This window comes from Thunnus thynnus, chromosome 1 (assembly GCF_963924715.1).
Source record: "Thunnus thynnus chromosome 1, fThuThy2.1, whole genome shotgun sequence".
Classification (NCBI taxonomy): Eukaryota; Metazoa; Chordata; class Actinopteri; order Scombriformes; family Scombridae; genus Thunnus; species Thunnus thynnus.
The window spans coordinates 39,736,261-39,759,274 of record NC_089517.1 but is presented as its reverse complement, the minus strand read 5'-3'; the positions used below and the strand labels follow the sequence as shown (position 1 = coordinate 39,759,274).

Sequence of the window (23,014 nt, the reverse complement as noted above, 5' to 3'; positions counted from 1 at the left end):
CAAAAACAGAAGAGACCCCTAAAACTTCACATTGTATTCTTGTACCAGAACAGAACCTGTTTCTGCTTTAATAACAGAAAAATCATGATACTCACATTCCATTACACTTCTCACCACTACTCTTAAACCACTGGATTCCATTCATCACTGTGCCGTTCCACTCATTACTAAAGACAGCTACAAAAGCATTGGATTCCCAACTGGACAATTTCAAACTCCCTGTGACCATATCTTTATCTTTATTGCATAAAAATGTGTGCAACGGTACAATATCCTCCTTACATTTTGACAGATGAAAATGTCTGTAACTATATAATGAGAACATATTAGTTGTTGTAATTAACCATCTGTCCTCCAGCTACAATCGCTGTAGTTACATCAACTCTAAAACTATGGAGGTACACACTGATAAACATATGAAAATATTAGAAAAAATGCACTGACTGTGAAATTTATCAGCCAAACCTGCTGGTTAGGTACCATTTACAGGAAAGGCTTCATTACAAGCTTTCAACTCCACAATACATTTAGCCCTGGACAGCGTGATTCAATATAATCACACAATAAATGTGATGCTTTACAAGGCTGCAGCGCAGAGATTAGACAGTAAATAAAATCAAACAGGACAGCAGGTATATGCTATTAATGATGCAAACTGATCAATGGAGCAAGTTAAAAAAAAAAAAAATCTTAATGTGTGGGCTTGGTGAGATTGTCAGCTTGGTTCAGTCAGTCAGTGTGCACTTGAGGATGTCAGAGGTCAAAGGTCACGCAGACCAATGTCTCTGACCTTCTTTAACCTCATCCACCAGATGACGGCCCTCTCCTGCCCGGTCTCCAGGAGCAGGAGCCTCCTCCCTCTCCAGTCAGAGGATTGTAGTCTGGAACACACACACACACACACACACACACACACACACACACAAGCTTGAAACTTTCAACCAGAGAGGGCGGTGAAATACCTTTTAACACTGATCAAGGTGGCAAAGTAGAGGCCACAGGAAATTAATGTCAATAATTGATGAATGAGATCAGTTTGTCTATTAAAGGGAAAGCACAGTATACATGGGTGGAGACCATAGAATTATAATTCCAGGTACATTATAAAAGAGAATGGCCGATATTTTTAAAAATTAAAACCACCATATTAAAAAAAAACCAAAAGCAGGAACTAGCGACACACAATTAAAGGGCAGGTTCACAATAAAAAAAAATTGTGAACCTGCCCTTTAACCCATAATTAAATTCCTTCCCACTGAATATTTAAAAGGAGTGTGTGGTTCAGCTCCAATCCTGTGAAATACATACCAGCACTGCGAAGTGGCTTTTTGTTGTTCTTTGGTTTCAGCACAGCTGTTGATGAACTGGCCTCTTCAGTGGTCTGCAGTGAAATATATTCATCAGATTCAGCAGTAAGAAACTCAGATCATATCCACACCAATGTGGGCACATTTGAAAACACACACTGTTCTGTGGTGCTGTTAACCTTGGTTAAGAGTATTCACAAAACTATTATGATCACTATTCCATACTTCTATACCGGAGTAGTCGTCTAATAACGGAGACATACATCACAGAGACACACCGAAGTGATGCGAGTCAGAGGAGACCAAAGAGAGTAATGTTACCCAGACAGAAAAATCATTCAACTGGCAAAAAAAAAACTGTGTGCTTCTGTTGTGACAGCAGATCAGTATTTAATATGTCAGAGAATAACGTGCTTACTGAACAGAAGAGAAAACACAGAAGACGCGTTGTGTGTCCTTTGAATCACTCACGGAGGAAGAATTCCTGTCTGAATAAAAGACGCTGCTCAGCATGATCGTTTCATGTGATAGCAACCCCAACTGCAATTTTCAGGTGACGCGTGCAACAACGCGTGAAATCCATCTATAGTTTAGTTTGAAGTGTGTGTGTTTCAGACCTTAGATGAAGAGACTCCTAACCAACTTCACTGTGTACTGCATGACATCAGACCAATGTTGTGATTATTATTATTATTCTTTATTAAAACAATATGTTTGCTTGCTTGAGCTGTTAACAGATACATCAGCTGCTCTTCTGGCAGAGTACTATCTGAGTGTTTGCTGTAGTATTAAACCACACTGTAACCAAAGCTGTCGTCAAATCAACCAGGACAGAAATCTGACAGATTACAACTTTAAGAATGCAATTTACTCTAAAAACTACAAATGGAGAAACTGAAAACACTTTTTTTTTTTTTTTTGCACATTTCATCTCTGTGGAGAGGCATAGCAATGTTAAAAGACAAAGTTCCAGGTGATGAAACTCACCTGAGAGACTTTTGTGGCTCCTTTGTAACTCTTTCCCTGTTGCATACTCTCCCATATCTCGATTTTCTGCCTCCTCTTCTCTTGTTCTTGCTGCTCAGCAAACACAGTACACATTCAGTTTAGGTATCGTGGACAGACTCATCATCTTGCTGATGAGGACAAACATCGTGCTTCAGTACTGCACCTGTGTCTGCTTCTCTCTGAAGAGGGCTGCCTTGGCGTCCAGCTCCTCTTGCATCTTTCTCCGAGCTGCTTCCATGGCTTCTTGTCTTCTTGCCACTAACACGGCATCTTTAGAAAAACATTTAAAAAATCATGATGATCAAAACACATGTACACACAGAGGGTGAAACTGAGTTTTACATAGGTGCCGCAGTTTCTGGACGTGAATCAGACAGACATCATACGGGGACACATACAGCCCACTCACACAGGAGGGAAGAGGGATGTTCTTCATGGCAGAGACATGTAGGCCAGGATTCTGCAAAAACACTTTTGGGTATACTGTAAAGGCAAATATCTGATGTAAGTGTGTGAGCAGACAGACAGGAGTATGTGGATGGCATTTACATCATCCTTTATTTACATGCATTTGTTGTGTTTAAGATGTTTGTTTTTACTGTACTTTCATATTTCTCTGTTCTCTTTAGGCCTGTTGGCTGCAGAGGATGTTTGACTTTTTCTTTTGGGTGGATGTATGGAAGTCTCAATGAAATATAAGAGAACTTCTGTCATACTGACATAGTTACTTAGACATTTGACACTCTTGATTTAAGCAACGATAAAAAGGGGACGTATCATTTTGGTGGAAGTGATGAAGTGTAGAATAGAATAGAAATCCTTTATTTTCATTGCAAAGAAGGAATATACAAAGATGAGTGTTTTAAGAACTGCAACAGTCTTCCAAAAAAACATGCTTAAGCAATTGAGGAAAAACTGTAATTGGACAAAAACAATCAACAGATTATTAAGTGTGAAAAGAATCATTAGTGAGTGTTTCCTTACTGAGCCACAGCAGAGAGATACAGCATGTCCTGGTATACATGGACACATATATCAGTATTGGAATATATGTTGTCCGATATGCGCTGAAATATTATCTATTTTTTTAAAGTTATATAGGCAACATTTTATGTATATTTGATCCTTTTTCTTAATTCAAGTTTAAAACATACATACATGTTGTTTGTTCTGTGTTCTATATTTATTTATAGTTATTTATAATGATTCAATTCCCAGTGAAGTTTACAGTTTCACTGCACTGATGTCATTGTTAAACTATAAAATATCATGTCTCCATTACATATCTTATCACAAGTGTTTGATAAGCACATTTGATATAATGTGCTAAGAGATAAGATTATCAGCTTATATATCTAGATTGGAATTTTTTTTTACTCCTGATATTGGTATGAGCCCCAAAACTCCAGTATCGGCCAGGCCCTATTTATTTTCATCTCCTTTTTTTTTAAAATCATTTCTATCTTACGTCTTGTCCTGTGAAGCACATTATGACGTCTGATCTAGAAGGGTATATAGACTCAATCTACTGCTACATCTTCACAGAAACAGTGTCCCATATATCATAATCACTACACAGGAACTACTTCTTTCTAACTGGTGCCACAGAACCTAACAGCTACATACTCTATATCCAATGAAGCTATTTGGCTTTCTTAAAAGGATTACAAAAAAAAAGTAGACTGCAAAAACCAAAAACATTGTAGTGTGATTTTTTTCCAATACTGCTCAGCCCTACACTGTGTTTAAAATGGACCTCTAAAATATGAAATTCTGATCTGATCTGACCTTTGTACAATATAAGGTGTTGGTACATGCTGGTGCTGACCTTGTGGTGTTTGTGGGAGTGGGCTGCGGGGGTTCTGGCTGGATCTTCTCTTGCTCAGGTGCTGGATGATCAGGTAGACCAGCACAGTCACAGCCAGCAGGTACCATCCATACTCAGACAGAAGATTTCCTGCTGGGAGGGAAATGAGCAAACACTTCTGACTACCGTATTTGTTTATTAAAAACAGATTGCATTAAAATGATGATTGATGTTACGGCTGTATGTGCACAGCTGTACCTTTAACATACAGCCTTGGTAAAGTAGCACTCATCTCATTTCAAGTGAAATGTAATGCAATGAATAAATAGTATGATGGTAATTTGTCCTGGTGAACTCTGATGTGCTGTACTAGTGCCGCGTTGAGTTGTTGAAATGTTTTTGTACTTGTGTGTGATTGTGTGGCAAACTATTCATTCTTTTAAGGGCGGGTGTGTTACGGCTGAATGTGTTCCTGGTGCTGTTTGTCCTTTTTCCTCTCCTGACTCCGCCGAGGTCTTCCACACCTATCAGTCCTCAGTGAGGTGCACCTGGTCCAGGACAGGCAGTGGTTAAATGCTCTAGGTTCCTGTTGCAGGGAGAGGCTTCTTATTTGTGGACTGCTGGTCATGCTGCTTCTCCGCCTAAGATTTTATTTAGTGTTGCTGTTATCTTTTGACTGTCGTTTGTAGGATCTATTTAGTGCCTTGGTTGTTTTGTATGTCTCTATGTTGATAAATCTCATGGTATTTTCAAAAGTGTTATTAAAGATTTACTTTGGGTCAATAGTGGACTGTTGTTCGCCTCATAGGCGAATAAGTAATTAACTATCATTTTACGTGTGATATTTTAGATTTACATTTTTGGTTTGTTGAGCCTCAAGTGGCGCAAAGTACTGACGTTAACATCCTGAGAGGACAAGATACACGGGAATCACAGTCATGGATGTAAAATAAGATCTTCTAATACATCCATGATAACAGTGCAGCAGCTGGCTAAACTCAACCAGCTGATGAGTGTAATTCTTAATATACAGTGCTAACCACTAGCATACTACTTATTACTTCATCGCCAGCCAAGTGGCCATCACGCCTCAAAACATAAAACTCCCAATCGATAGCACAAGATACTCTTTTCCCGTTAACGTTACTATAAACCACAGTATTCCAACATAAAAATAAATGAGTCGTGTTATCATGCCAACTTACCAGACAGGCTGAGGAAAGTCAGATCCTGGTTTTTGACGGGCGCCTTCTCCACCTGAGGCAAGTCACCGTCATCTACATCTGTAATTTCCACATCTTCCATTTCAGAGCAACACTAACGCTGTCTGTGGAGACCACAAAATACGTGTCCCCCGTGTCGATTAGCAACCCGGCTCTAAAATGACTGGACGTGGTGGGTTCTCCTTCCTGTGTTGCTAGCTAACAGACTAGCTAAACTTAAAACGCTGAGCAACATTTAGGATGACGTGTTTGCCTCGTGCTGCATTTCAGTACTGTGGGAAACCCGAGCATTCAGATCATAGATTGTACATTTTATACGCGCGCGCGCGCGCGCGCACACACACACACACACACACACACACGTGTGTGTTCTTATTATTACTCTTGTTCTTTACCATCACTATATGGTGGTCGATTTTAGGAGGACGGGGACCGTGGCCAAGCCCATTAAAATCATGGGAGAGGAGGTTGGAAAAGTGGAGCCCTACAAGTACCTGCGTGTCCATTTGAATAACAGACTGGACTGGAGGACCGACGCTGACGCTGTGTACAAGAGGGGGATGATCAGACTATTTTCTGAGGAAACTCAGATCTTTCAATGTATGCAACAAGATGCTGGAGATCTTCTACCAGTCTAAGGTTGCGAGCGCGATCTACTGTGCTGTGGTCTGCTGGGGGAGCAGCATCAGCGCCAGAGGTGCCAGCAGGATCAACAAACTCATTCCCAAGGCCGGATCTATCATTGGTCAAAACCTGGAGACGTTTGAGTCAGTGAGGAACAGGAAGTCACTGGACAAACTGCTGTCCATCGTGAACAATCCATCCCACTCCAGAGACAGAGGGGCTCATTTTCCAACAGACTCATTTAGCTCCGCTGTCATAAAGAATGATACAGGATAACCCCGGGATTCCACCAGGCGCGTGTGCGCCGTGCTCCGGCTCCGACGCGGTTTTGCTCCGTCCTCTGCACAGCGCCTTATTCCACCGGGGGCGTGTCAGAAGCGGAGCGTCTTCACCGCGGGGCAGCCACCCGCCGTTTAAAGTCAGTTGTACTCCTACTACAGCAATTACAGCAGCTTAGTCAAAGCTTATAGAGTGCCTTAAGGCTACCGTAATTACTGAAGTAGCAGTGCAACTAAACTGCCCAATTTTGTTAACTTGCTCAGCTTTCGTTGATTTGGTCACTTTCCTTGATCTTTATGCTTCTGCTATGGTTAAGTGGGCTGCGTAGTTAAATGCTTTCTTTATTCGTTTGTTTTGATTGCGTTTATTGTTGATATACGACCGGTCTGCACGGGGTATTTTATTTTGAAAATTGACCGGATGCTCAATGCTGTTTCTGCGTCTGACTTCCTGCCCAGCTCCATCTGCTCTGTGCTGCTTGACGCGGCCTCCGTAAAAAACAGACGAGGCGCCTATCTTAACCACTGGGACACTGCACAACAGCTCACCTCTGTGCGACAGGTGAACACATCATTGCACATCTGTAAATATTGTTTTTCATCAGACTTATATTGAATACAGTGTATGTATTATTCATGGCCACTTTGTCTTGTGCACATTCTTAATTTTTCCCTATTACTGTTTTTGATGTATATATTTTACATCCTGTAACTATTGAATGTTTGGTGTCTTGCTATGCACACCTGCAATTCTGCCTTTTAACTTATTGCCATTTGTTGTCATGTTATTGTCAGTTCTTCTTGACTATAGTTGACTATGCTCGTGTAACGCAATAATTTCCCTTGTGGGATTAATAAAGTCTATCTATCTATCTATCTATCTATACACAGAGACAGGTGACAAATTAAAGGAAAAACTGGTACAGGTTTGAATGCTTGACCAATACACTGAGGGGATCTGGTGGCTCTGTTATGCTGTGAAGGCATTTTGCTGGTATGGTTTGGGTCCACTTGTCCCCTTAGAGGGAAGAGTCACTGCTAATCAATACAGAGTTGTTCTGAGTGATCATCTTTATCCTATGATGAAACATTTCTATCCTAAAGGGAGTGGTCTCTTCAAGGATGACAATGCCCCAATTCACAGGGCACGAGGGGTCACTGAATGCTTTGATGAGAAAGAAAATGATGTGAATCATATGCTATGACCTTCAGTCACCAGATCTCAACCCCATTGATTCAGTTGGGTACTTAAAAGGCAGCAACCCCTCCACATTAGACAGTGGAATTTCTGTGAACCCTTGGAGATATCTATTTCTTATTATGGCACACTCCTTATAATTTTGTTAATTGCAATTTGGATTGTTTATCCATGATCATAAACTGGCTTTTCAAAACCAAAATGATTTTTCATTAGAAGAGAGACCTTGTTAAACTCTGTTAATTTGACAGGAAAGATCTAAGCTTGGTTGTTCAAAAACACATACTACCATGCTGATCAAAACGATCAACTCGCATATAAATTCCTGAGATTTTTTTGTTGTTGTTGCTGAAATACATTGTTTATTCCAGATTAATTCTTTATGGAGGTGAAAAAAAAAGTAAAATATGATCTCCATGCCAGAAGACTTAGTGATAGTTTGATAGGCAACTCATATGAAAACAGCATCATACAATAATACATTATTTTCCACACAGTTTATATTAAAAGTATTGTTTCCAAAAAATCTAGCAAAAAAAAATCAACATATCAAAACCATCTTTTGTAATACGCTTTTTTCCCAGTAATAACATCCCTTTTCAAGTGCTGGTGCTTATTCTTCCAAAAGAAACTGACAAATGTTTTTTATTCTAACACTGCAAATGAATTATTGGGATATACAAAACCTCCAGCTCTGTAGGAGCTCTGTCAGTCAGAAAATAACCCCAATGATGTCATAGTGAGGTCAACAGGGTTATTTCTGCTCAAGCTTGGAGACTCAACATTTAGAACGGGGAGTCTATGTTAGAAATTGGGGCATGAAGTTTGAAAGATGTGTATTTACCAGGCAAGCATCAGAAGAAATGATGCTATAGGTTGCATTATGGGAAATGCAGGATTCCGTGTTCTATGGAGCATGACCCACACTAGGGACGATAAGTCAGGATATCTTGGCCTCTATTGGCTTGATTTTGACCCCCGCCCCCTCTTTTTTTTTTTTATTTATTTATTTATTTTTTTAAAAAGGTCAATCTCTTGTGTGTCCTCCAACTCTAAAGTGACATACTAACAAGCTGTGACACCCCTTCAAAACATAGGACCATTTAGAGAACATATACCCGGGTGGACTGCATTCAGCTGGGAATGTCAGCTAGCTGCTTAAAGAAACTGGTCCCACACAGGAGTATAAGAAATCAGTTTAATGTATGTCATTGTACTAAATAAAACAGCCCTGATAAATGTCCAACACAAAGAAATCTACAACATAGAAAAAACAAAAATGCTTTCAGGGTACTCAGGAGCCATTAACATGTGGCTCTTCATCCATATCTTCTACATCACCCTCTTCATCTCCCTCATCCATCTCCTCTACAGCACCTCCACTCATATGTGCCACCATCTGTGCAGGGTCACCCTCTTCCTCCTCTTCCTCCTCCTCTTCTTCTTCCTCCTCCTCCTCCTCCTCCTCCTCCTCCATCCCAGCTGGACCTGTACAGCACAAAGAGCACCAGATACGGAAAACTGAGCAGTTTAACTTCAAATTAAATGCGTTTCAGCAGCCAAACCGGCCTGTCTGAGTTTAGTCGCTGCATCTATTATTAAGTTTACAAGTGAAAATTGAAGACAGACAGTAATATAGAGATCACCTCACACCAACTGTGTTTAGCACTTAAGTAAAAAACAATTTAAACATATATAACAATATTTTTTTTTATTGTCAAAAATTCTCACGTGCCGAGCCAAACCAAAAGTGAACTCATCCTATTAAGTATTGGATTTGTATCCTAAGCCTGATATATTTTATTCCTCTGTGCTGTAGTGCTCTGTTGTCCAAAAACAATTAAAAACGTGTCTGGGTGCACTGGGTGTACGGCAGAAACCACTGTGCATGCATGGGAATGCAGTTCCATTTATAGAGCTTCACTTGCTTGTTGTGTACTTTTTTTGTTGATACTACATTATAAATTTCTCAAAGAACTTCAGTACAAAGTCAAGAGTTTGTGCTATGTAGCACAAGCTAGTGAAGCTGTAAAAAGAACCACATTCACACAGTGCAGCAGTGTGGCTCATTGTTTCTGGACAACAACGGAGGTCTATGGCAAAGAGGAATAAGACATATCAGATACACACACACACAATACCTGTTAGTAGATCAATTTATTGTTGGTTTGTTCTTTTCATTATGAAACATTGTAAAAAAAAAAAAAAAAAAAAAAAAAAAAAAACGACTACTACCGACAATTACTAATCTGAAACTAATACTCTGATAGGCTATATTTCTGCCTCAGTGCACATTTTTGAGTGTAACAGAGTAACCAGATTAAAGGAAATTTACACTGCTCTCAAAAATTCACCAGCTTTGACAGTGTTAGGCTGTATTCAGACCAAATCAGGTTGTCTGGCGAAAACGTCAGTCCTCCCATTCATTTGAATGGGGGTAGTGTGTTTAGGCTGTGGACGTTTTGGCCACACGGGCCTGCGGATGGAAAGTCGAGCCAGAGTCAACTTTTAGAGAAATGCAACACAACATTAATGTGGCTGAAGGCTGCGGTGGCCAATCACAGCCAGAGATCAGCCTGATCAGAGCTGTAAACTCTACCATGAGGGAGAAGAAAGACGTCATTAAGAGGAGGGGAGGACATTTATCTCCATCTGATAATGTTAAAAGTAAAGTTAGACTTTGCTGTGTGTGTGAGAGAAAGATTCATGGATTTCATTTTATTTAATGAATTGTGTTATCCTTGACGCTTTGGCAATATTGTTCATCTGACATTCATGCCAATAAAGCGAGCAAGAGAGAGAGAGAGAACGAGAGCGAGAAGCTGTGGTTGAGTGAGCTAGAGTGTGAATGACGTGAGGGAGCACTGGTAGTGAGACAGCCGGTGAATCAGATCAATAAAACATTATTTTGTGATTGTTTCACAGCGATTACATTCTAGAGCACAAATAAACACACCCACACCCACACCCACACCCACACCTCTGCGCTGCACCGCCTGATTTGGTGTGAATACAGCCTTAGTAGAGTTCTGGAATAGTATGTGGTCAGCACTGACCTTGTCTGAGATCTCGGCCAGGGATCTGACCAGCCTGCAGCATCCCTTTCAGCCTCTCCACCTCTGCCAATGATGAGGCGTTAGCAATCGCATTCTGAAATACAAACACACGCATGTTAATCTCATGTGATATGGTCTGATAAATTCTATTCTCATGGATCATTTTACATTCAGCAAGTCCACTGTATGAGATATCAATCTTAATCCAGGTTATTTTAGTTTATCAATGGTGCTTTATCTCCAGTGAGGTTGTCTGACAGTTATTTAATGCATTACATTATCTACATCAAACCATGTCATTTCAAACATGCTTCAAAGTTACACTGTGACTAACAGATTAAGAGTGAAATATGACAAAAAGGTTAAATATAAGCATAAATGTTCATTGTTGAACTTCACTCAAGGTTCAGTCCCTGGCTTTTTCTGAAGCTTTCAACCACATCTCACCATCTTCATCAGTGGATGGAGTTTGCTTAGTAGTCATGGAGGTTGAATTGTTATGTGACTGTAACCCCTGTCTCTGTTCAAAGATGTTCTTTGGCTGTATGTGAACACCAGACCAAAACTGCTCACAGCATCTACTGTGTAGAGGTCAAAGGTCAGCCTGACCAGGAGTCAGTGGAGGCCTGAATTCACGTCCAACACCAGAGACCAACTAAATACAACTAAATACACTGAAATACCACAAAATAGAACAGCTGTGCAGTTTATCATAATGTAGCTGATAGGGATCCTCCGAAACAAGTCCATACATAATTGTTATCTACCCATACAGAGTCCCATCTAATACTTTCTACCAAATACTGAAGGTGTTTCAAAAATATTAAGGTGATCAGCTTAAGTTACTGATTTAATATGAATGACTTGAAATAAACGTGAAGCTAGAAGGTACACTTCTCACTCTGTTGGAGTTCTTCAAGCTATAAAAACACTCACTCCACTTGCGACTATACAGTGTTGTTACAGTGTGGAGCATCTTCCCTCACAAATGATCTTTGGAGGAGTACAGACACTGGCAGCTGGGAGCTCACAAACCCGACTTCATATCCAAACAACAGAGACAAGGGTTACCCCCCCCCCCCCCTCCCCTCGGATAAAAACACCCCAAAAACCCAGAAATACAGTGCTGTTAGAAAATGAACCTTGATGGCTTCCACATCTGCTTGAGACGGCCCCGTCCTCTTCTTCTCAAGCTGCGCTGCCACTCCAGGAGTGAATCTGAAAGGAACACACCCTAGTTAAGACAACACATGGACACACATGGGCTTCTCTGACCTCTCAACCAGTGTAGTATCTTTTCTTGTGTCAAATAAACTGATACATTGTCCAAAGACAGCAGTCCTGAGCAACACTGAGGTGAATGTTTCTGGCTTCAGATTTAAACGGTAGAGTTCAGGCCAAATTATAGATTTATCACTTCCACCTAGGAAGGTATGTTTGTGCTGCATTTGCTGGGCCAAGAAAACAACAAATGACAAGCTTCTGGTGCTGATCCTGGATTTTTTTTTTTTTTTTTTTTTTTTTTAAAAAAGGATTTCCATGAATTGTGAAATACGCCTAAATCATTTAAAATATGTTTGGAATTTTGTCATAAATGAATACAAATCATTTTAAAAAAAAATATGGCAGATCTCACAATTCACATATGACTGTCTGTCACTATGTGTGTGTTCTGATGTGCGCAGACATAGTGTTTACAATAGGTGGTGTCTTGTTGTTTATTGCATAATTTCACCATTTCATCGGCCAGGATGCAGTGGTTCTGAGGAGCTGCTGTCTAACAAAGACTTTCATCTTACGTTTTTGTTCGCTTGGCAATATCCTTTGCAAGTTGAGCACCTCGTTTGCCCTTGAACATTTTCTCCGCCTCCTGGCGTTCCTATGACATAATCACACAGTTAAAGTGAAAACCCTCATCCAATACACACTGAGCTTTCATCCAAGGCCAGGCAGGAAAATGCACAATTCACCAGAACTCCTCTGGATGTTAAGGGCATCAACTCCTGGGCAGAAGACTTAAACATTTATTAATAAATGTGACTGTATTTGTGACTGTATGTTCAGACTACCGGCGACATAGCAACAGGCTGTAAATCATTTTCAATGGAAGCAAATGACACTTGTCACTGCATGACGTGCTACAAATCAGAGTTGAACTGGCCTTAACTTTTTTCAGTGCTCCAATGACACAGTGAAGCGTCAACCAATCATAAGTTTTTGTTTCACCATTTTCTACTCCCCACAATTCATGTTCCATTCCATCTATTAAAAAAAATAATAAAAAAAAGGAAGAAAAGGTGATACTTGTCATTAGCCAGTTCCCTGTGCCATTTAATCCTTTTCATTTAAGTTGACACTTAACAAAAAAAAAAAAAAAAAAGGCGCTTGGCAGAAGGTGGCAGCTATTGTTGGAGTACCAGGTATGTACATTGTAAACACACAATGGCTAGCTGTGGTAGTGTTATTTAATCATACTAAATCGTGTTTATTAGCTATTAAAAGATAATCATAAATTACTATGGTACACAACTCCATGACGACATAAACACATCAACGAGTGCTTGAGCAACACTTCAACAACACCCCATGAGTGTGTGTGTAGCTCAGTCTCCCCTCGTGCAAACAAGGACTGACAGAGAGCAGAGGAGAGAAGCATGTTTCAAGTGGTATCCCTAGTCTGCAGCCAAGACTCCATGTTATCTAGGGTTGCCCCCTCATAGTCGACCAAATCGTTAGTTGATGAGAAATCATGGTCGACAATGTTTTCGCTTAGGCCGTATTATGACCAAATCAGGCGGTGCAGCGAAAAACACCAGTCCTCCCATTCATCTGAATGGGGGTAGTGCGTTTCGGCTGCGGCTGTTTTGGCCGCTGCAGTGCCACACCAGACCATGGCCGGAAAGTTGAGCCAGAGTCAACTTTTAGAGAAACGCAACCTGACGTCACTGTGGCTGAAGGCTGCGGTGGCCAATCACAGCCGGAGATCAGACTGATCAGAGCTGTAAACTCTGCCATGAGGGAGGACAAAGACGTTACAAGGATGAGGGGAGGACATTTATCTTCATGTGATAATGTTAAACATAAAGTTAGACTTTGCTGTTGGCTTCTCGACTCATTTTAAAAAAGCGAGCGAGCTAGAGCGTGAATGAAGAGAGGGAGCGCTGGTGACAAGAAAGCCGGTGAATCGGATCAATACAATGTTATTTTGTTATTGTTTCACAGCGGTTACATTCTAGAGCACAAATAAACACACCCACAACGCCCGACCACACCTCCGCTCGACCCTGCGGCTGAACGCTGCACTGCCTGATTTGGTCTGAATATGGCCTTAGTCGCAGGAAAAAAACAAAAAACAAACAAACCTTCAAACTGCATTCAGTACTGCACCTCGTCATTAACAAGACTAGGTCAGAACCTCGTATATAGCTGACTGTGTATGAAACACTAGAGGGCTTTAATTTGAAACGACAGATACAGGAAGCGGTGACATCCGGCCGAGACATGTGATGTTACTTCACTCAGCTGACCAATGGCATGACCTCATCACTAGGTCAGTCAGTCAGAGGACAGCCATTCGCCTTTATAGGGCTGGTTCCTGCAGTACAGCCAAAAAGTTATTAAACTATGTTGGGCAGGAAATCATCCCAAGTGGTGGGATCATTTTGAGCATGTAAAGGACGACCCCCAAGAAGGTGACAAAGATTTGTTACTACTGTTTTTGCTTCCATCTACAATACATATAACTGATGAGATGATCTGTGACATCTCATGCCACATGTTGAAATACTGTGGAGGGTCAGTAAAGACTGGTCAACAGCTCTGCATATCACATTACTTCACATTTATAAACTTATTTCCCATTTACAAGCAATCAAAGATGTGCACGCAGCAGGGGGACATAACCACATTAGCCACATTGTACAAATAAAGCAACTTGCTGGAAACCATTAAAATTTATTTTCTTTATTTTATTTTTTTTAAATCTACACACCACCTTTAGAAGACGTCTGTCAGCTCTGAATGTGTCCCAAACCATAAACCGGCAGTACAGGTAAAAACACAGAAGTCCCCCCCCCCCCTCACAAAAGCAACATTAGCATGAAAACAATAAAGTAAAGTTTGCATATAATTCCTGCTGTTTGACTGCACAGAACAGATGCATTCATTCTGGTTATGTTCATTAGCACTAAGAAAAACTGCTGCTGCTGCTGTTTCCCCCTCTTATACTAGACAATAGATTGCAGTGTATTACTGATCAGCCACACAGGATCATGACAAGACTTTCTGAAAGATTAGAAACATAACAATGCATTTTCCACCCAAAGCTGCCAGTTTACACTGACACACATTGAAACTATATGTCAAACTGATCACCACAAATATCACAAACATTCACACCCTTCATTAAACAGCCTTAAACACGCAGTAACAGTACAGTAAAATCATCTCTGAAGCCAACGCTGAGTTCTGAACTGTGAGCTAACCAGAAGTTTTCCTTCTTGAGATAATGAAAATTTTCTATCCGTTACTTCTGCGATTCGTGCAGTTTAAACTTCATGTTGACTTCTCATAAGCTCTCTATCACTCTAGTTAGCTTTCTGCCCCCCCACCTGTGTATGCATCACACTGATGACTTTACTCAGAAACCTGTCTATTGGGACTTTCAAAAACTGGTACGACTGACCTCCTCACTTGCACTTACCTTGAGCTTGACCTTCTGGAAGTCAAGCACACGGATCTGTGGGATTTTGTTGATGACATAGAGCCTGTAATGCTTCTTGTTTGTCACTGGATTCCTTAACAGACTGGAAAATCAGGGATTTATCACAAAACATGTAGAATCAGAATTCAGTGTTGAACAAGTCAATCATAACTTTATCTTTTGAGTATTGATCAGTAATACCTGAGAAGGGTCAATGTCTTCACTGTAGCCAGTGGGTCTAAGTCACCCTAGAGATGAAAAGATAATGATTCAGAAAAACACACCATGGTAAATGAAGCTACCAACTAAAAACAGTGAAACAGAACATCTGTGAAGTTTAACCCAATACAACATCCCTAAAATAAATTCTACCATTATGTGGCTGACTGTATTCAGTTGTTTGTTGACATTGTCAGAAAGATGATAATGCTACTTCATGTTTATTATTGAGGTCATAGTGGGTGGTGGTGGTGGTGTACTGGAGTGCATTATACTGAATGGGGGGCGGTGGGGGGGGTATTAGGAACACTTTTCAATATAACATATAATAATAATAAACAAAATGCGCAAACTTTTGCATACAACTGTACACCAGTTATACAGGTTAAGGCCATCATACATTATACAGCTGGAGTTTCTAGCCGTCCTTCTTTTGTTGAAGATGTAATATCATCAGTACCATACACTGAATATAACTATTGTGTCATTAATTCGATTCGAATCGATTCTGTAGGGGATATTCCTCTAAATCATTGATAAGTGATGCAAAATAAACGTCCTAAAAACTCAGATTTAATACCATTACCAAAAACACATGATTTGATATTTTTGTACATATTCTGGGACTTAACCAGTTTGCACCAGAGTACATCCCTCTGAACTGTACAAAATGCCTTATTGTAATCAATAAAAAGAAACAATACAAATGAATAATATGTTTCAAAAGAAAGATGTGATGGAGTAGCTCTTTTTAAACCTCTGGTATTTCAGTGTAATTATGATCTAAATGTAAAAACCCATAACATTCCTATGGTTCTGTTGTACTGGCTCCTGCTAAAATGTACTCACCAGCTCCTGAATATTGTTGTTTGTGAGAACCAGTTCTGTCAGACTAGGCAGAGACTGCTCCAGATTTTCACCTATGCGGCTGGAGAAACATTTGATAGGGTTACAAACATGCAGCCAAACAAAACAAGCCAGCAGCTGACAGCTATGGAGTCACAAAGGTGGCTTTGTAGAAAGGCTGTTAATGCCAACCTTGTGCTTGTCTAAAAAAAGGTACTCACTGTGTGCAAAATAATAAGTAAGCCAGTTAATGTGCCACGTATTTTGTTCATTTTGTTATCCCCTCAATCTATTTCTCCCAGAGTTTGGTTCAGTGTTCAGACCTAAACAGCACTGTGTTAAAAACAGGCTGTGTTGGTGTGGGTGTGTTAGTGAAGGTACTGGTACTGGTGTGAGGTCTTGTCAGACACTAAGACGCAGCACAGACCAACATCAGCTCTGCATGAGAAAAGGTAGTTTTCTCATTCATTTTGAATGGGGCAATGTGTTGATGAAGTGGGGGTGCCAAAACAGAAAGGTTGGCAAAAAAAATGTAGCAGTTTCCTGGTAAAAAAAAAAAGTTGAACCAGGCTGAACTTTTGCCCCAACGCAACAGCCCAGAGCTCCACAGTAGAAGACTGCATTAGGATTGGGATCCTGCAGGACCCAAGGCAAATTTTGCAGGAGCGGGCGGTTTTAAGTTTGCTGCGGGTGGGAGTGGGCAGTCAAAAAATAAACAGCGGGTCCCGAGATTTAGCCAGCACTCCAGACTGACTCTCACAGAGCTGGCCTGAGTGCTCAGTCAGCGCTCCTCCTGGTGCCCTCTGACATCACTATGATACAAATCACACTCTTTACGGCAATATGTTTTGTCATTTGGAGTCTGTCCATCTTTTGTTCAGATTACATTGATAAATTACTCTTATTGGTTTCTACTCGCAGAGGTTTTATTGCACTTACAGTAACATAAAGGAGTTTAGCTGTTGTCAACTCTCCAAGTCTACACCGCTGTCTGTATCTGTGCTGCACACATGGAGGGCTCAGCCCTGCCCACACTGAGAAAATGCAGAGAAGAGGAGAGAAGCAGCGAGATAGCAAGCTGTTTCCAAGGCAGTGTGTGCACAGTTTTGAAGCAGCAGGGGTTCTGACTTTTGCCAATGACAAGTTCCTTATTTTCCCCGGCATCAGAACGGGTGAAGATAGCAGTGAAATTTACTTAAATTTCTTTCTCCGCTTTTATTGTCATGAGCTTCGAGGAGACTGTGTTTGTCATTGAGAGAAAATGACTTTCTGTCTCCGTCATGAGTTCAGTGTGCTGTGTTTTTCCATATGTTATGTATGAAGAGACCGAAAATGAACACTGTATGTGGACTATTTGATTTCTATAGGCAAATCATTTTAAGATGATAAATTTTCTACTATAGGAGTGATTCTGTCTCAAGCTTTCTGATCCATATAAGCAGCTGATCACTTGTAACTGTGATCACTATGAGCGGTTTCCACTGTATACATTTAAGCACAGCAGGAGGTCATGGTTTGGACTTTATTCAATTTTCTTTTTGTCTTCACGACTTGAACAAAGTGAGTGAATGAATGAATAAAATAAATAACTTCAAAACAACGTTGGCACACTTTTATTTCTTAACTTATAAATGCTGAGCTTTTAAATAAAAGGCTTCACTCCAACACAGAAGTGACCGTGAATAAAATAGGGATCAACCTGAAACAGGTATTTTTGTAAAAGTCCCTCACAGTTCTTCTATTTTATGTTTCCAAACATGGGAAAGTGATGCAAGTGCGAAAAGACACTTGATGGAACCGTCTTTCTAGATTTTGTTGCCGTCCATCAGACATTCTTTGACACGCAGCTAAATTAAGCCTGACAGTTAGCCTGCCACAGAGCAGGCTAGTTCTGCTGAATATGTTACCATAGTTACTGAGCTGGAAACCATATAAGCCGCAGTGATGGAACAGAGCTCTCACTTAAATTAGCGAGGCTTATCGAAATAAGCTTTTCCTTTAGCCAGCTGGATGGAACAGCCCTCAGGTGAAGTACTGGAGTTGATGACAACTAAATCCATTATGTTTCTGTAAGTGCAATAAGAGTAATTTAATTTAATCCATGCAAAGGATGGACAGACAGGGGGGGGGGGGGGGGGGATTACAAGCCTGTTACTCATCAAATCAGATATGATTTGATCAAGACTACTGTCTGGTAAGAACGCATCCATGCGCTAACATAACAGTCCACTTACACATAAAACGGGCTTCCAATTAGGAATGTGTTTGTTACAAGATTAGACAGGAAATTTTCTAAACTATTCTGTCATTTCGCCCTAGAGACGGTACCACAGAACTGACAAACTTCAATATCAGCTAATTATTTTAAGACAAAGTATTCAAACATGGTGTCACAAGCAATATTAAAATCACATCCCTAAAATAAACCATACAGTGCTGAAATGCTCCTTGGTTCATCTGAATATGCAACGTCTACGTGATTCTTCTTTTTTTATTGGAACATCATTTATTTTTCCATTCATGACATTTGGGGAATATTGCATCTATAACTTACCAAATCCTGTTGTTGTTCATTAGTAATGTTTTGAGTCTTTTGAGAAGAGGGAAACCGTCCAGTTTTCTGACTTCATTATCAGAGAAGTCAATGGTGTCAAACTGGTCCAGAGTAGCTCCAAGGTTTTCAAGCACTGGGATTTTATAACCTGTGAGATGAAAAAACATCAATGCTGAGGAGAAAGTGACAAAAGGCATTAACAGATTGTTTGCATTCACACCAAATAAGGCGGTGCGGCGAAAACGTCAGTCGTCCCATTCAGCGGCTCGGCAGCGGCCGACGGACAGTTGAGCCAGAGTCAACTTTTAGAGAAACGCAATCCGACGTCACTGTGGCTGAAGGCTGCGGTGGCCAATCACAGCCGGAGATCAGACTGACAAGAGTTGTAAACTCTGCCATGAGGGAGGACAAAGACGTTACGTTACTAGGACGAGGGGAGGACATTTCTTTTCGCTTGATAACGTTAGTAAAGTTAGACTTTGCTGTCGGCTTCCCGACTCATTTTTCAAAAGACGAGAGAACAAGAGAGAGAGAGCGCAGCTGTGGTCGAGCGAGCTAGAGAGTGAATGAAGAGAGGGAGCGCCGATAGCGAGAAAGTCGGAGAATCAGATCGATAAAACGTTGTTTTCTGATTATTTCGCAGCGGATATATTCTAGAGCACAAATAAACACGCCCCCAAACCCCACACACCTCCGCTCGACCGCCTGATTAGGTGTGAATGCAGCTTAAGGAATGGGGCAGAGCGTAAGCGAGTGAGTGGTTAAGCAAGAGAGCGAGCGTCAGAGAAATGACGGTGAATGTGAGCAGAGCAGAGAAAAAGGTTGTCAGTCTGGCAGTAAATGCACAGTGCAGACTACAGTGTGTCAGTTAATTTATGCTGCAGCTTGTCAAGACCATGAAAAGTCACGTCTATTGTTTCTGCTGAGAAAAGTGAAGGGCTTGGCTCCGAAGTTAGCAACAATGGTTAGCCCAGTTTAATAGAGAACGGAGAAATGTGTAGTTGTCTGCTAAGCCACCCCCGCCAGGCCAAACCACTCAACCCAGGGGAAACACTGTATATACACACACATACAGTATAGACCTAACGTTACTTTTTTGCTGTTCATTTCAAAGTGAAAAGCAAGCACTTATTTGTCATGTTTTTAATGGAATCGGGGTGAGGCCTGCGTAACGTTAAAGCCTTGACAAGCTCAACTATGTTGATGAAGAAAGTTTGACTAACCTCGTAAATCCAACTCTCTGTCTCTCACAGGGTTAGTATATTGAGCGGCCTGCTCAATTAGCTCCGCAGATAATTTCACCATATCGAAGCGTATAACAGACGTTACAGAGATTCTTTCTTTTGCAGCAGTTGTTCGGCGCGTAATGCTGCAAACACGCTTCTTCTTCCCTTTCTTCCTTCTTCCGCTTCTTTTTCTTCTTCTTTGAGTTTTAATGGCGGTTGGCAAATTAGCCTATAGGCGCGTTACCGCCACCTACTGGACTGGAGTGTGGAACAGTAGATTGGCAGAAAAAAATCTCTGTTATTCCTGTTACTGTCAAGTCATTAATTAGAAGATTGCGCAGTTTCCATTATGTCTTTCCTAGCAGATTCCCTAATGTAATATTGTGTTTTTCAGCACTTAGTGCTGATATTAATTCCCCTCTTTCTTCATCATACCTGTTGCAATCTATCAGTACATGTTTGACAGTTTCTGTTTCATTACAGTGTGTACATAATCCAGTATGGTGGTTGCCTATTCTATGGAGTGTTTGATTTAAACCTGTATACCCTATTTGCAAATGGGTAATAACTATCTCTTCCCTCGGGCTCCTGCCCTGTATTCCACCGTCAACATGTTTTTGAATACTGTAAAGATGTCTTCTTTTGTGAATTAGGTGGTGTAGTATTCCTGCAAAGCTTTGCACATATAATCCTTCATGATAGTTTTAACCTCTACTTCATGTAACGATATTTGTATGTAAATTAACTGTAGTTTTAATGTTTAGCCAATATGTCTTCTGTCTCATTTCCTTCCATCCCTACATAAGCAGGAACCAAAAGGAAGGAGACATCCAATCCCCTATTATTAAAGAATTCAGTCAGTCAAAGAATTGACTTTAAGATATTGCTGTTGGTTTATAAAGCACTAAATGGTTTAGGGACAAAATACATCTCTGATCTGCTGCTACATTATGAACCATCCAGACCTCTCAGGTCGTCTGGGACAGGTCTGCTTTGTGTCCCCAGAGGAAAAACTAAACATGGAGAAGCAGCGTTCATGCTCCACATATCTGGAACAAAATCCTAGAAAACTGCAGGTCTGCTGCAACTCTCAGTTCTTTTAAATCACAGCTGAGGACTTTCCTGTCTGCCGCTGCCTTTCATTACACCACATTGAGGGTTAATATTTTACATTGCACTGTTACTTTTATTCTCTTGTTTTATCTGTCTTATTCCCTTTTAAGCTTCTTTTTATTTCCAAATTTAACACTTTTTTAAATTGTTTTTATATGTCTTTTTACTTGTGTTGCTTTTATATTCTGTTTTAATACCTTTTATGCTCTATGCAAAGCACTTTGAATTGCCTTGTTGTTGTTGAAATGTGCTATACAAATAAACTTGCCTTGTTCCTAACTGAATGAAATGACCCGGAAGTATCTAAGTGGCAGTCATGATGATTGCTGGTCGAATTCTCTAAATGCTAAGGAAAGGTGCGTCAATGCTTCCTTTCTAATCTCCTTTAGTATAGGGTACACTTGACTATCCTTTACGAAAGGAAAGGGGATAATTTCGTCAATTCCTTGCGGCAGCAAGCAATGCACCATTCACAAACTCAAATGATTAAACCCACATTATGCATTCATAGCGGTCCATGTATCCTCCGTCCGAAGCTGTGTTCAGCTTGTTTGATAAGAGGATAAACAAATATACAATGCGTCACACATTTTTCGTATAGATTAAAAAAGCAGAAATTCACATGCTTTTCCCATTTTTGTTTCATTTTTGGGGGGTATTTAAGAATCCTCCCACTATAGCTCAACCAGGAAACACTGTCAATAAACATTATTTAATGCTAGATCCTAACCAGTCCTGTCTGCGTGTCTGGAGTTTTGAATAATCAATGAAGTTACGCTGTTTTACACTTTTTCTTTCCCTGTACAGTGTTTCCCTGTTGAGCTGCAGTGGAAAGATCATAACAAAATGAGGGAATTTGGCACTAAAACAACTGTAATGTTGCTTGAGTTTATTAAATACTTGCAGGGATCATCCACATTAAGAGACACTGTGCACATTTACGCACCAGGCACAGCAGCGTAACTTCGTTATTTAAATCACCAGACATGCCATTTCTTCACACAAAAAACGGCAACAAAATAATACATTGTATATTTGTTTATCCTGTTATCAAATGAGTTGAACAGAGCTTTGGATGGAGGGGACACACGGACCCACAGCCTGTATCAACCATAAAAACTTTAAAGCACAATGTTTGGGTTTGTATGTGGTGGTTCTTAAACTATTGTATGCACAGGCTAATAACAGATCATAATAGGCATATTAACCACAACACAGAAATCTGTTCAAGAGAAAGGGATATGAGACATTTTTAGTCAGATTTAATTCATCATGTTTGAAACTAGTAACATGTTCTGCCTATCTTTCATACATTTAACTTTTATTTTCATAAAATAATTGGGATTCAGGAGGATGAGCCTGAGCAATAATTCTCAATTTGATCATTTCGTTTCAGTTTTGTGACTGGTAGCCTGTATTCCTTTTTTCAGTATAATTCTGACCTTGGTTATGAAGTGATATTTTTCACCATGTTGTGCACGTTTATATAGCCTGCATGAAACAACACGGTAAGAATGACCGAGGCGAAGTATCTAAGATGCACTTTTTGTAGTCCATCTTCAAAACATTGTAGTTTCACCATGGCAGACCCACAAACATCCACCATCACATAATTACGTCGCCCAGTGTAAGTGGAATCGGATTCTCTTAGCACCTCAGTTGTCTTTTCCTAAGTCCTAATAAATTCTCCTTCTCATCTTTCCTTGACCTTGTGACATTTCCCATGGAGGTCAAGGGAAAGTGGTTAGGAAAAGACGATGGGAGGGACTTTTCGACTGCAGCCAAGTTGTAGCCGTGGTGTCACTATTTCAGTGTGTTTTCAGTTCATGAAAGTTAATTGTAACATTTTGGTG

General features: G+C 40.4%; 2 protein-coding genes across 3 annotated transcripts; both read right to left on the bottom strand.

The window, feature by feature from the left end:
- Positions 1-222: 222 nt before the first annotated feature.
- On the bottom strand, positions 223-5,610 carry selenos (selenoprotein S). 2 transcript variants are annotated; one of them, XM_067598016.1, is made up of 6 exons: positions 5,328-5,610; positions 4,144-4,272; positions 2,479-2,585; positions 2,295-2,384; positions 1,309-1,381; positions 223-881 (listed from the first exon to the last, which is right to left on the bottom strand). In XM_067598016.1, the coding sequence occupies exons 1-6, from the start codon at positions 5,425-5,427 to the stop codon at positions 802-804; spliced, it is 579 nt and encodes a 192-aa protein (XP_067454117.1). In that variant the 5' UTR covers positions 5,428-5,610; the 3' UTR covers positions 223-801. The 2 variants fall into 2 exon arrangements, with proteins under 2 accessions (XP_067454117.1, XP_067454106.1); XM_067598005.1 differs by having other exon boundaries at positions 4,144-4,275; positions 5,328-5,607.
- Positions 5,611-8,629: 3,019 nt separating this feature from the next.
- Positions 8,630-20,240, bottom strand: snrpa1 (small nuclear ribonucleoprotein polypeptide A'). The gene is made up of 9 exons (XM_067597990.1): positions 20,046-20,240; positions 18,823-18,970; positions 16,272-16,350; positions 15,405-15,451; positions 15,204-15,306; positions 12,301-12,380; positions 11,644-11,719; positions 10,502-10,595; positions 8,630-8,933 (listed from the first exon to the last, which is right to left on the bottom strand). Exons 1-9 carry the CDS (start codon positions 20,125-20,127, stop codon positions 8,740-8,742), a joined length of 903 nt encoding a protein of 300 aa, XP_067454091.1. The 5' UTR covers positions 20,128-20,240; the 3' UTR covers positions 8,630-8,739.
- Positions 20,241-23,014: the final 2,774 nt, after the last annotated feature.

Excerpts from the sequence above, each read along its gene's own strand:
- selenos (XM_067598005.1), bottom strand. The coding sequence starts at position 5,427 with ATGGAAGATGTGGAAATTACAGATGTAGATGACGGTGACTTGCCTCAG. Across the intron at positions 4,276-5,327 it reads GACTTTCCTCAGCCTGTCTG|CAGGAAATCTTCTGTCTGAG; the intron begins GTAAGTTGGCAT and ends TTTCCCTCCCAG. Across the intron at positions 882-1,308 it reads AAAGCCACTTCGCAGTGCTG|ACTACAATCCTCTGACTGGA; the intron begins GTATGTATTTCA and ends TGTGTGTTCCAG.
- snrpa1 (XM_067597990.1), bottom strand. The coding sequence starts at position 20,127 with ATGGTGAAATTATCTGCGGAGCTAATTGAGCAGGCCGCTCAATATACT. Across the intron at positions 12,381-15,203 it reads TCCAGAAGGTCAAGCTCAAG|GAACGCCAGGAGGCGGAGAA; the intron begins GTAAGTGCAAGT and ends ATTATGTCATAG. Across the intron at positions 10,596-11,643 it reads CAGATGTGGAAGCCATCAAG|AATGCGATTGCTAACGCCTC; the intron begins GTTCATTTTCTA and ends TTTGTATTTCAG.